Source organism: Tamandua tetradactyla, chromosome 18 (genome assembly GCF_023851605.1).
Source record: "Tamandua tetradactyla isolate mTamTet1 chromosome 18, mTamTet1.pri, whole genome shotgun sequence".
Taxonomy (NCBI): Eukaryota; Metazoa; Chordata; class Mammalia; order Pilosa; family Myrmecophagidae; genus Tamandua; species Tamandua tetradactyla.
In genome coordinates, this window is record NC_135344.1 from 5,662,175 (window position 1) to 5,676,045 (window position 13,871).

Below are 13,871 nucleotides of genomic sequence, written 5' to 3' on the forward strand. Positions count from 1 at the left end.
GAAACACTGATGGTTACTATAAAATGAAGCCCAGCCAAGCTACAGCTCCTCTAGAAGTGCCATTTAACAGTCTCCTCACTGACCTTGTGACAACCCTGCAGGCTCAAACGGCTGCTGGGGAGGAGTCTGCTGCCCAAACTGGTCGATGTGTCCCTGCAGAGCCTGCTGCGGAGTCACAAACCTGTCTACAGAGAAGAATGCAGAATCAAGGGGAAAAACATACATGTGGAAGTTATATTTTTAAACTACCATTATTACCAGATTTTAAAACTACCAATATGTCCCAAAGTAGATTTTAGTGAATTGTTAAAGTCTCCTATTATGGTTAAAGCATTATCTTTTTATTTCCAAAATACTGTTTAAAGTCTTTACACTGTATCTTAACATTCAGACATTCTTCTATAGAATAGTATTTTAAATAACTATTTTAAACCTTTTTGCATGTGATAAAATGTATAGTAGTCTTATTCATACTAGAAAAATAAATTTTGGAACATCCATAAAATACTACTGTAAGCTTTGGCCAGCTGGGGTAAAGTAAGATGCCTGTGCTGGAATCCAAACCAATGGTGCCACTAAACACACAGTCGGGAGCTCAGGGACATTTTTGTTTTGTTTTGTTTTCTCCTAACTAGTCTTTATCATTCAATGAAGCAAAGTATGGCTTTATGCCCTAGATCACAGGTCTAATCTTGATGCATACCAGTCACCGTTATCAGCCCTGCCCCAGCCTGGTAATCCCACTTTCAGACAAGACCAATGACCAAAGAGACGTTAACTTACTGAAAAGGAGAAAAGGTGTCAATAGGTAAAGGTTAAAAGTAGGTTACAAAAGTTATGTTCAGAAAGATCTTATTTCTGGAATGCTTTGTGTGTACAACACACACAAACTTTCTCATACATACAAAGAGCAAACATAGCATAAGCACACACACCTGCACACTTCCATGGAAAAAAAAGAAACAGAGGAACCTACACCAAACCAAGGAGAGTAGTTTTTGCTATAGTTAAAGGCTTCAAGAATTTTTAAAATTTCCTACTAAGAAGTCGGATTGTTTCGTGTTCTTAAAAAAGTATCCTGCCCTCAAAAAGCTAATACATGAGCAAAAATCTGATGAAAGGGTAATAAGAGAATTTTGAATATGCAGTATTATATGTACTCATATAAACATAAACTGAGATTTAAAAAGTCAGAGAGAAGAGATGAAGTGAGTATAGAAGGCTAACAAAATCCTGCATGGAACGATTCTCAAAGTGAAGGTCCTGAGGCACTTACCTTCGCCGCCCTCCAAAGGTTGATGGGGCAGCGGCTGGGTGAGGCCCGGCTCCTCGGGGTCTGGAACGTGCTGCGGCTCCAGCTCCAGAATGGCTTCCGGGTGTGCCGGGACGGCGTCCGTGGCGGGCGGCAGCGCGTCGCTCTCGAGCTCCATGTGCATCTGCGTGGCAGCAGGCAGGCTCTGCTGGCTCACGGTGCTGTCCCCGAGCGCGGCGGCCTGCTGGTGCTGCTGCAGCTGCTGGGCCAGCTCGTACCTCCAAAAGGCAATGGCAGGCAGGAGTCAGGAGCAGCCCGGAGTTACTACACGGGCTCCTGTGATCATGCAAGTAAGACTCCAGGAAACAAGCCTTTTATTCCTAAAACATATCATTCTGAAGTCATGACGGTAGTCCAGCTGAAAATTAAACACTACTAATCACTTAGGAAAAGACTCGTTCATGTCTCTGGTCTTCAAGTGCTGCCACAGGTCACAGGGAGGGTGAGAGACAACACATGTTGAAAGTTTTTAAAGTTTCAAATATAAAGGAGATGCCACATTTTTAAAAGTAGAACCCCCACCTAAACTTCTGAAATGAGTTACAGTATTCAAAAAAGAATTGTGCTAAATGAGGCAGTGTCTCACAATAAGCCACTCTGCTGCAGTGTCTCAGGAAGGCAAAGTTTGATCACCCACTGTGTCAGGACTCGCTGCATTACCAAACACACAGTGTAGCATAGGGCGTGCTGACGTCCTGCAACCTCACTCCTCACCTGAAGGCCACAACGACAGAATTTACACACACAAAACGTACCTGCTGTGTAGTCATCACGAACAGCCTTTCCTCTTTATCAAAGAGAAACGTGAACACTAACACATTCAGTAACGAATCAAAGAACTTTAAAATATCTCAAACAACGATCCAATTAGCAGGCTGGGCCATGCTCAGAGTAGATGGCTAAGATAAGGCTCCATTTCCCTCTCTAAGACATGAGTGTTTGGACCCACACAAGCTCTGTCATACGTTCTATTCCAGCATCTCATGAGTCTGACTATTCAAGATTTCATTCTTAGTTCTTTCTTTTTTATTTTCTGATATCAAAGAATGGTCAATTCCCAATTGCTTCTAATTAGGAAGATGAACAAAAATGTGAGATAAAATAGCAAAGCACTGGAAAGCATAGTGTCATACCTTCATTATAATCACTGCAACTAAGTTTACCTGTATATCTTCTCCACTACTCATGCCCTAAGGGGCCTGGCGAGGTAACTGGTGGTAGCCTTTTCTCAGTTTCTTTGAATGAATAAGTGAAATTGATAACCTTTTATACTTATCTTTAATATGTGTGTGTGTGGTATCTTGGGAAGTCCCAACACTTCAGATAAAGGGATAAAACTTTGGATCTACTTCTCTACTTCTCTGTGTGCAGGCAGATTCAAATGCTCACAGTCTATAAAGGAGAACTACCCCAGCTCTCAATAGCACAGACTTACTGGTCATCAGACGGCCACCTCAAAGCCATACACAACCACTAAAATAAATGTTGGTGTGTGTTCCTCCACACAACATGGGGTGAACAGTGGTTGACGTAACACCTTCACTGAGTAAAAGAGGCCCGATTAAACAATTAAAAGTAACTCACCTGCTTCCTCAGCAATTACACCCCTGATCACTGGGTCCACAAACAAGAGCCTGAACACCCTTATTTCCAACATTGCCCCCAAAGGCACACTGTAAAGGACTGGTCTCTTAACAGAGAAAAACAGTATTTAACGGGCCACCACACAAGGCTGTGGCCAAGGCCATGCCCTCTCATGTGGCACGGCTCTCAGACGAGCCAGGAGCACATCACCCTGCACAGTGACAAACGTCCCCCACGGTATGCTCTTGTGAATTCCCCAGCACACGGGTAACACGGCAAGTCCTCAGTAAACCGCATGAAAGAATAACTGGAGACCCGACTGCCAAGAGGCCACCAGCCCGATACTGCCCTCCTCGCCCCCGCAAGGCCTCAGGCAGCACTAAGACCTGTCAGCAGTTAAGAAAGCCACCAATTTTGTCAAGCGTGCTTAGACTATCCCAGTAGATGATGCCAAAAAGCGTTCCTCACAGTTAATTTACCTTATTGTCTGGAGGCTGAGGGTAACACTCTGGCAAACACATATGGTAAAATACTGCTCCAAAGTCATCTTCTAGGGAAGCAGATTTAAGTACTCTTTGCGGTGGACCTAGTAACTTGTATTTTCAAAATCGCCTAGGATATGGTCAGCTTCTCTACACTTTACAACATGGAATTCTGTGGCTTCATGGAAACACTTTTTGAAGGAGCTTCAGATCTTGTCAGAAAGGCATTCCTGCAAGAACCCTTTTGGCTCATCCCCACTTAGAGGTGGGCCAGCCCTCCAGCAAAGCAAAAACAGAAGTTGATTTCAGGGATGAATTTATGCGATAAATCAACATGGAATAATTACTAGCCCAATAAGATAATGACATGCTGAGAAATCAGAGTGGACTAAGATTTTTTTTTAATCTTCACTACTAATTATACTAAACCGTCTAGTTAGCATTTCATCTAATTATTGACTATCAGCATTAAAAGAGAGCTTATTACAAACCTTCATCCCAACACGGGTTACTGCAGTATGTAAAGTATGACACCGCAGTGCGTTAAGAATAACCTGTCCCTGCTTTCAGCCTGTGGCTCTCAAGAGACCCTTAGACGGGGACGCAGAACTCCCTCGGGCACTCACTCTGAGACAGCAGCACAGGAATCAGAGACAGCGACTTCTTAAACGCCATGTGGAACCTACTGCGGTGACGCAGCCTGACACAGAGCCTACCTGTGAGTCTTCATGTGCTTCTTGCAGTTGAGCGAGGTCTTGAAGGTCTTCTGGCAGTAGGGGCACATGTAGGGCCGCAGGTCGTTGTGGATGCCCATGTGGCGCCGCAGGCTGCCCCCCGTGGTGAACGCCCCGTTACAGATGAGGCACTTGAACGACTTCAGCCCGCTGTGCGTGCGGACGTGTGCTTTCAGCACGCCCGCAGACACAAAGCCTCTTCCACACTGAGAACATTTAAAAGGTTTTTCACCAGTGTGTGATCTAAAAAGAGTAAAAACGGTCATGACCACATCATTTCTTACACTTTCACAGAGTGAAACTCAGAAGGCACGCTCACCTAGCATGTCACCCGTGTGCCACGTTTTTTAGGAGAGGCAGCGAAGACACAGCTTCCCACATTTCACAGGGGAGGGCAACCAAGACTCAGAATGGTTAAGTGACTTGCCCAAAGCCACACTGTCAGTATACGGTGGAGACAAAACTGGGACCCAAGTCTTCTTGGCTCTATTCATTCTCATGTTATCACACTCTCTCTCATGACCAAGTTCCTAATTTCTTTCTGATGTTACTAGCACATAGAATGAACCTAGACTGTGATAAATACACTTCAAAAACTGATAAAGAACATAGTAATGAAATAAACAAAATATTTCTTTGATATTTCCTAGATATTACAAGTACCAAACAGAGGTGTAAAGAAATTAAGGGGCAATTTCTGGGTAAAATAATTAAGATACTAAAGAATGAAAATATCCATTACCAATAAATATTTTGCGGTCAAATGAGATATTTTAAATACGAAAAGCAAACACAATTCTAAATACTTCTAGAAGTCACTAGCTCATGAAATCACTGTGATTATACTAAATTAACAACTCTGAATCTATGTTACCTTACCTGATATGTTGTTTAAGGTGGCAAGATTTTTTATATGCTCGATGACAGTAAAAACACTTGTAGGGTCTATCTGCTTCATTTACGAAACTATTATTAAAATAACTCTGAAAAAACTGGTTTCTTGGAATGGGCTGGATAAGACCTATAAACCAAAAGGAAAGCAGAAATAATTCACTGTCAATGCTACTAAAAATGTTAAATGTCAAAAGGAGTCTGCTTTAGCCAGATGATGAAAATTCTTAAATGTTAAGAATTCTTAAGCATTAACAAGTATAGATTCCAGTGTTGTAACTACATGGTATTTTAAACTGGGTCAGGAGCCAGCTGTTTAGAGGAAATCTACCAGGAAATATTTATAAAGTTACTATAAGTTAAATTTCTTCAATACAAAGAGTATATATCTTGTCACAATTGCTTCCCTTGATTTCAACAGCAATTTTTAAATGGATTTCTATATTTGCTTTCTACATGGGCATTTGTTCATGGAACTTAACTATGACCAAAATTTAGGTCAATCAAATTTCTAAATCCTTCATTTATTAAATATAAATAATGCACACCGGATACTATAATGGAAGCAATGCAGAAATAAATGATTCTAACATGAACTTTTGCTTTAATAAGGTCAGCATTTTCATAGAAAATTTTTTTTTGGCATGGGCAGGCACCAGGAATCGAACCCAGGTCTCGGGTATGGCAGGCGAGAGCTCTGCCACTGAGCCAACCATCACACAACCCTAAAAATTTTATTAAAGAAATAACCTGCAAATACAAACCACTAACAAATATTCCATGTTTTTCAGATGTTTACTCAATGAATCACTTCCGGTTGAGCATCTAGTAAATATGACTTGATTAAGCCATCGAGGTTATTCATATGGTTCAGGACATTAACATGCAAACCTTCTGAATTCATCCCTACTCACCTGGACATTAGAGGAAGACTTATCCTGTCAGCTCTGCATCCATCTGGGACTGCTTCCTCTGGGCTGTCTCTCCTCCCACTAAGAAAATGCAAACTACCTGCCAAGGCTCTGTCCTCAGCCAGCTACTTCCGCCCATAACTTGACTGTTAACTTCTACACAACCATCACAGGCACCACTTAACAGGCCCTGTTCTAACCGTCTTTTCCTAAAAGCCCAGGTTACACCTCAAGTCTTCCTCCTGAAACCTCCTCTGCCTGTGTCACTAGCAGAGCACTGCCTAGTCACGCAGAACGGGCGTTTCAGAACCCTGGAGAAGTCTCTTCCCTGGCTTAGTAAGTTCAGCATTTGCCCAAAGGTGGCACCTTAACAATGCCGGCTTAAATCTATTTCTTCATTTCTATTCCCAAGGCCACCAACCTTGAATAATGAAGAACTTAAAAGCTGCAGAGAATTTGACGGCTTGGCTAATTTACACAGCTCACAAATTAACTTACTAACTGGTACCACCTAATGGTTGCATCAAAATCCTTTTTTTTTCAAAAGGAATTTGGCGCCCTCCCTGAGAGTTTTATTTATCTGTTTGTTCATTTATTTTTTGCTGTGAGAACACAACCAATTAAACAATTGTCCTTTTATTAAAAAACTTTTTTTTTTATGGTAGAGTATAACATATATACAAAGCAAAGAAATAAAAAAGTGATAGTTTTCAAAGCACTCATCAAAAGGTGGTTACTAAACAGATTCCAGAGTTTGTCATGGGCTACCATACGACCCTCTCATATTTTCCCTTCTACCTGCTCCAGAATATAGGAGGCTTGAGGGCTTAAATATTTTTTTATCATCACAATCGACTTTTATTCCTTTTTTTTGTGAACAATAACATTTATATTAAGAAGCTATAAATTTCCAAGCACAGTACCACAATTAGTTGTAGAACATATTTAAGACTTTGACATGGGTTACAATTTTACAATTTTAGGTTTTTACTTCTAACTGCTTTAAAATATTGGAGACTAAAAGACATATTAATTTAATGATTCAGCATTCATATTCATTTGTTAAGTCCTATCTTCTCTGTATAATTCCATCACCTTTGATCTTTCCATATCTTTCATTGGGGTTGTTTGGGCAATGGCAATTCTAAATTTTTGATATTGGAAGGGTCTGTCACTAATATAGGGCAGGGAGAGGGAACTATCTGATGTTTTGGCGAGGCTGGGCGAGGTTTCAGGACTTATCTGGACCAGGGACCCATCTGGATGTTGCAGGTTTCTGGCAAGTTACTCTAGTGCCTGGAATACTTGTGGAATCTTATGAACTGTCCTAGGTGTTCTTTACGATTGGCTGGAATGGGCCTGGTTGGGGGATGGCAGGTTATGATAGGTAGCAAGGACTAACTGAAGCTTGTGTAAGAGCAACCTCCAGAGCAGCCTCTCAACTCTAGGTGAACTCTCTCTGCCACTGATACTTTATTAATTATACTTCTTTTTCCGCTTTGGCTCAGGATGTATTTGTTAATTCCATGGTGCCAGGTCTGGATTCATCCCTGGAAGTCCTCTCTCACACTGCCAGAGAGACTTTCACCCCTGGATGTCATGCCCCATGTAGCGGGGAGGGCAATGATTTCACTTGCAGAGTCGGACTTAGAGAGACTGAGGCCACATCTGAGCAACAACAGAGTCCTCCAGAAGTTACTCTCAGGCATGCCTATAGGTAGGCTAAGCTTCTATGCTACCTACATAAGCATCACAAGAGTAAGCCTCATGATCAAGGGCATGGCCTATTGATTTGGGTGTCCCTAAAGTTCGACACAGTATCAGGGGATTACCTGATGGTAAGGTTTAATAGTTCCATAGTCTTTCTCCCCTCCCTCAGGGGACTTTGCCAATACTTTTTGATTATCTGTTTAATATATTCTAGGATGTTTCCAGGTATTACAATAATCTATACAGGATTGAAGGACCCTTTCTCATTCTGTGCTCCCTGTATTTCAGTTGTTCAAATGGGCTATACAGATAGGGTAAATTAGATTGTGCACTGCAGAAAATTTCAGTTCCAGATCAAACAACCTTTCTTCCATTGGTCTCAAAGAGTATGTGTGGTTCTAAAATATGGACAGTCTTCCTTACCCCTATGTTCTTATCTCTAAATCTCAGGTTATATATATAGAACAACCTCTCAAAATCAGAAATAATAATCACCACTCTGGACTTCATGTGTCTGCTCTAAAAGTTTACAATCTATGTCCCTGTTTTCTTATAAGCATTTTCTAAAGGTGATATACCATTGTTTTGTTTTGTTTTTTTTGGTTTCTGGCTTACTTTGCCTCACCAAATGTCCCATATGTTCATTCACATAGTCATAATGCTCACGACCCTGTTCCTTTTTGTAGCAGCACAAGCTTCGTTTGTAAGTATACACCCTTGTTCGCCACTCTACTTTTCTGTCAGTGCATCTTTCAGCCACCTGCATTCATCGGGCATCATGTAGAAGGCCCAAAGTCCACAGCCCATCAATATTCTCAATTTTAGGTAATTTCATTGTTCCCAAGAAAAAGAAAACCAATAAACGTACCCTTGCCAAATAGGAAATCTAAATCTCCTCTTGACTCTTGTCCCTCCCCCCCATTATTTACCTCTGCTGTTGCTGTGGTAGTGCTGATGGTTTCTTTGGAACATAGCTCATAGCATGCAATAACAGCTTTTCCCCTGTACCCTGGACTTCAAGAACACATTCTTATTTCAAGTGTGAGTCAGTGGGACACATAGGTCAATACAACTCCTTTCAATCTTCTTCATCTTCAATATGGTAAATTACTTCTAGACCCACTAGAGAGAATCACCTTCACTCCTACTATTCCCTTACATTGGAGTTCAACCTCATTAGCTAACGGTTCACCCATCTCTAGCTTCTATGTATCTCAAAGTCTCCTGTATTCTGTATTATAAGTCTCTGATTATACCTTTATGCTGGTCATAAAAGTGGAATCATACAGTATATGTCCTTTTGTGTCTGGCCAATTTCACTTGGCATTATGTCCTCAGGGTTCATCTATCTTGTCATGTGCTTCAGAATATCATTTGTCTTACTGCTGCATAATATTCTATCATATGTATATACCAAATTTTGTTGATGTACTAGTCTACTGGTGGACATTTGGTTTGTTTCCATCTTTTGGTGATTATGAATAATGCTGTTACGAACACTGGTGTCCAAATGTCTGTTTGTGCCACTGCTCTCAGCTCTTCTGGGTATATACCAAGTAGTGCTATTGCTGGGTCATAGGGCAGCTTGATATTTAGTTTCCTAAGGAACCACCAAATGGTCTTCCATAGTGGCTGCCACCATTGTACATTCCCACCAGCAGTGCCTAAGTTTCTCCACATCCTCTCCAACATTTATAGTTTCCTGATTATTTAAGCAGCCATTCTTATAGGTGTGAGGTGGTAACTCATTGTAGTCTTGATCTGTATTTCCCTTACAGCCAGTGAAAATGAGCATCTCTTCATGTGCTTTTGAGTCATCTGTATTTGCTCTTCAGGAAAATGCCTATTAATATATTTAGCCCATTTTATAATTGAATTGTTTGTTATTCTGTTGTTGAGTTGTATGATTTCTGTGTTTATACAGGATATCAAACCTGTGTCTGATATGTGATTTCCAAATATTTTCTCCCATTGAGTTGGCTACCTCTTCACCTTTTTGAGGGGCAGAAACATTTGATTTTAAGGAGTTCCCATTTATCTATTTTTTCTTTTGTTGCTTGTGCTTTGGGTGTAAAGTTTAGGAAGTTACCTAGCTACCTAGTAATACCTTGTATTACTAGATCTTGAAGATGTTTCCCTACATTTCCTTCTAGGAGATTTATGGTGCTAGTTCTTATATTTAGGTGTCTGATCCACTTTGAGTTAATTTTTGTGTAAGGTGTAAGATAGGGGTCCTCTTTCATTCTCTTTGCTATTGATATCCAGTTCTTCCACGCCCAATAATTGAAAGGGCTATTTTGTCCCAGTTCAGAGGATTTGGGGGCCCTGTCAAAAATCAGGTGACCATAGATCTGGTGGTCTATTTCTGCATTCTCAATTCCATTGGCCAGTCCTTCTGTCTTTGTGCCAGTACCATGCTGTTTTGACCACTGTGACTTTATAATAAGTTTTAAAGTCAGGGACTGTTAATCCTCCCATTTTGTTCTTTTTTTTTAGGATGCTTTTAGCTATTCGGGGTCTCTTTTCCCTTCCAGATGAATTTGGTAGTTAGCTTTTCCAAATCTTTAAAGTAGGTTGTTGGAATTTTGATTGGCACTGTCGATCTATTTGGGGAGAACTGGCATCTTAACTATATTTAATCTTCCTGTCCATGAGCAGGGAATGTCTTTCCACCTATTTAGAGCTCCACTGATTTCTTTTAGCAATGTTAAGTAGTTTTCTGTGTAAAAGTCCTTTACGTCCCTAGTTAAGTTCATTCCTAAGTTTTTTGATTCTTTTAAGTTTCTATTTTTAAACAGAATTTTTTCCTTAATAAACTCCTCTGCTAGCTCATTGCTTGGGTATAGAAATGTTACTGATTTTTGTATATTAGTTTTATATCCAGTCACCTTGATCAATTTGTTTTTTAGCTCAAATAACTTTGCTGTAGATTTCTCAGGATCTTCCAAAAAGTACAGTGTCATATCATCTGCAAATAATGAGAGTTTTACTTCTTCCTTTCCAATTCGGATGCCTTTTATTTCTTTGTCCTGCCTGATTGCTTTCACTAGAACTTCTAGCACAATGTTGAATAACAGTGGTGACAGTGGGCATCCTTGTCTTGTATCTGATCTTTGGGGAAAGGCTTTCAGTCTCTCTCCATTCATATATTCCCTTTATCATATTGAGGTAGTTACCTTTGATTCCTATCTTTTAGAGTGTTTTTATCACAAAAGGATGCTGAATTTTGTTGAATGCTTTTTCAGCATCAATTGAGATGATCATGTGATTTTTCTCTTTTGATTTGTTAATGTGCTTTATTACATTAATTGATTTTTGTGCACTGAACCATCCTTGCATTCCTGGTATAAATCTCACTTGGTCATGGTGTATAATTCTTTTAATGTGCTGTTGGATTCGATTTGCTAACATTTTACTGAGAATTTTTCATCTATGTTCATTAGGGAGATTGGTCTGCACTTTTCCTTCCTTACAGCATCATTACCCAGTTTGGGTATTAAAATATTAGCTTCATAAAATAAGTTAGGTAGAGTTCCTTTTTCCTTGATCTTCTGGAAAAGTTTGAGCAGGATTGGTATTAGTTCTTTCCGGAATGTTTGATAAAATTTCCCTGTGAAGCCATCTGGCCCTGGGCTTTTCTTCGTAGGAAGATTTTTGATGACTGATTGAATCTCTTTACTTGTGATTGGTTTGTTGAGATCTTTTATTTCTTTCTGATTCAGTGTAGATTCTTTGTGTGTCTCCAGGAATTTGTCCATTTCATCTAAGTTGTCTAGTTTGTTGTGTGTAGTTGTTCATAGTATCCTCTTATAATTTATTTTATTTCTTCAGGGTCTGTGGTAATGCACATTGATTTTGTTTATTTGCAGCCTCTCTCTTTTTTTTCTGTCAATCTTGCTAGTGGCCCAACAGTTTTATTGAAGTTCTCAAAGAATCAACTTTTGGTTTTACTGATTCTTTCTATTGTTCTTTTGTTCTCCCATTCACTTATCTCTGTTTAATTTTTGTTATTTCTCTTCTTCCATTTGCTTTGGGGTTAGTTTGCTGCTCTTTCTCAAGTTCCTCTAGGTGTGCTGTTAAATTCTCAATTTTTGCTCTTCCTTGTTTTTAATATAGGCATTTAAGGCAATACATTTCCCTCTCAAAGCCTTTTCAGATTTCGACAGCCTCTGTTGCATTCCATACGTTCTGATAAGCTGTATATTCATTTTCATCTATCTCCAGATAGCTGCTGATTTCTCTAGTAATTTCTTCTTTGACCCATTGCTTGTTTAAGAGTGTGTTATTTAATCTCCATATATTTGTGAATGTTTTTGTTCTTTGGTGCTTATTGAGATCCAGCATCGTCCCACTGTGGTCAGAGAAACTGCTTTGAATACTTTCAATATTTTTAAATATATAAAGGTCTGTTTTGTGGCCTAGCATATGGCCATGCTGGAGAATGTTCCATGAGCACTAGAGAAGAATGCATAGTCTTGTGCTTTGGGGTACAATGACCTATATATATCTGTTAGATCTAATTCATTTACCAGGTTATTTAACTTCTCTATTTCCTTACTGATCTTCTGTCTGATTGTTCTATCTAAAGAAGATAGTGGTATATTGAAGTCTCCTACAATTACTGTAACATCTATTGCTCCCTTCAGTTTTGCCAATGTCTGTCTCATGTACTTTGGAGCTCCTTGATTGGGAGCATAAGCATTTATGATTGTAATATCTTCTTGGTGAGCTGACACTTTAATTAGTATATAGTATCCGTCTTTTGTCTCTTATGATGTCTCTACATTTAAAGTCTATTCTGTCCGATATTAGTATAGCTACTCCTGCTTTCTTTTGGTCACAACTTGCATGGAAAATCTTTTTCCATCTTTTACTTTCAATCTATCTGTATCCTTGCGTCTAAGATGAGTCTCTTGTAAGCAGTATATAGCTGGATTAAGTTTCTTAATCCATTTTGCCAATCTGTATCTTTTAATTGGTTCTGTTAACTTTCAAAGTTATTACTGAAAAGGCGTTTCTTGATTCCACCATCTTATCTTTTTAATTTTATTTGCCAGATCTGTATATTCTTTTCCCTCTTTCTCTTTGTATTAAAGAGTTTAAATTACCCTTAGTGGTACTCTTCAATTCGCCCTCCTCCAGACCTCCCTCTCCTGTCTTTTTTTTTTTTTCCAGCTGTTACAACACCTTTTAGTATTTCTTATAGAGCCAGTCTCTTGTTGACAAATTCTTTCAGGACTTCTTTGTGTGTGAAAACTTTAATCTCTCCCTCAATTTTAAAGGACAATTTGGCTGGGTACAGAATTCTTGGCTGGAAGTCTTTCTGTTTCAGAATCTTGAATATATCATACCACTGCCTTCTCGCCTCCAGGGTGCTAGTTGAGTAGTCTGAACTCAGTCTTATTTGATTTCCCTTGTATGTAGTAGATTGTTTTTCTCGTGCCACTTTCAGAATTTTCTGCTTCTCTTCAACATTTGACAGACTGATTAGTATGTACCTTAGGGAAGGTCTATTTGAATTTATTCTGTTTGGAGTTCTTTGGATTTCCTTGACTTGTATATTTATGTCTTTTACGAAGGTTGGGAAGTTTTCCCCCATTATATCCTCAACTACTCTTCCTAGCCCTTTACTCCTCTCTCCTCCTTCCAGGACGCCAATCATTCTTATATTTGTGCACTTCGTTTTGTCTATCATTTCCCTGAGCTCCCATTCAATTTTTTTCCATCTTTTTTGCCATTTGCTGTTTTATCACTTATTCTTTCTTCTGTCTCTTCAAATCTGGTGTTGTGTGCCTCTAGTATGTTTTTCATTTGATCACAGTGTTTTTATTCTCTGTTATTTCCACTATTTTTCTATTTATTCTTTCAAATTCTTTCAAATTTTTCTTTGTGCTCTTCGACTCTCTTCTTGATCTCCTTTATGTCATTTGCTATCCCACTTACTTCATTATGTAGAGTTGTATGGACATCTTTGATTAGTTGTTCCAATGTCTGTGTCTCCTCAGGTATTTTAATTTGATCATTAGGCAGGGCTATATCTGTCCGCATTATGATATGCTTAGTGATCTTCTGCTGTCTTTGTGGCATGTAGATATCTTGACTGATTTACTTTGGAGTTGATTTCTTTCAGTAGTCTAAGGGTTTGTGTTTGCGGGATGGTTGTACAGCAGGGAGCAGGGCATGTGTGCTGGTTTGAAAGGAAGTATGCCCCCTAAGAAAAGCCATGTTTTGATATAAATCCCATTTC

The 13,871-nt window shown here is 39.4% G+C and overlaps 1 protein-coding gene across 9 annotated transcripts in view; it reads right to left on the bottom strand.

The window, feature by feature from the left end:
- The window catches only part of ZNF236 (zinc finger protein 236), a 190,625-nt gene that overhangs the window by 88,117 nt on the left and 88,637 nt on the right, over nt 1-13,871 (bottom strand). For all 9 annotated transcript variants that reach the window (XM_077135205.1, XM_077135204.1, XM_077135198.1 and 6 more), the window contains 4 exons: nt 4,992-5,133; nt 4,095-4,355; nt 1,277-1,530; nt 84-185 (listed from right to left, as the gene is read on the bottom strand). In XM_077135205.1, coding sequence (XP_076991320.1) covers nt 84-185; nt 1,277-1,530; nt 4,095-4,355; nt 4,992-5,133 — 759 coding nt within the window. The remainder of the gene's footprint in view (nt 1-83; nt 186-1,276; nt 1,531-4,094; nt 4,356-4,991; nt 5,134-13,871) is intronic.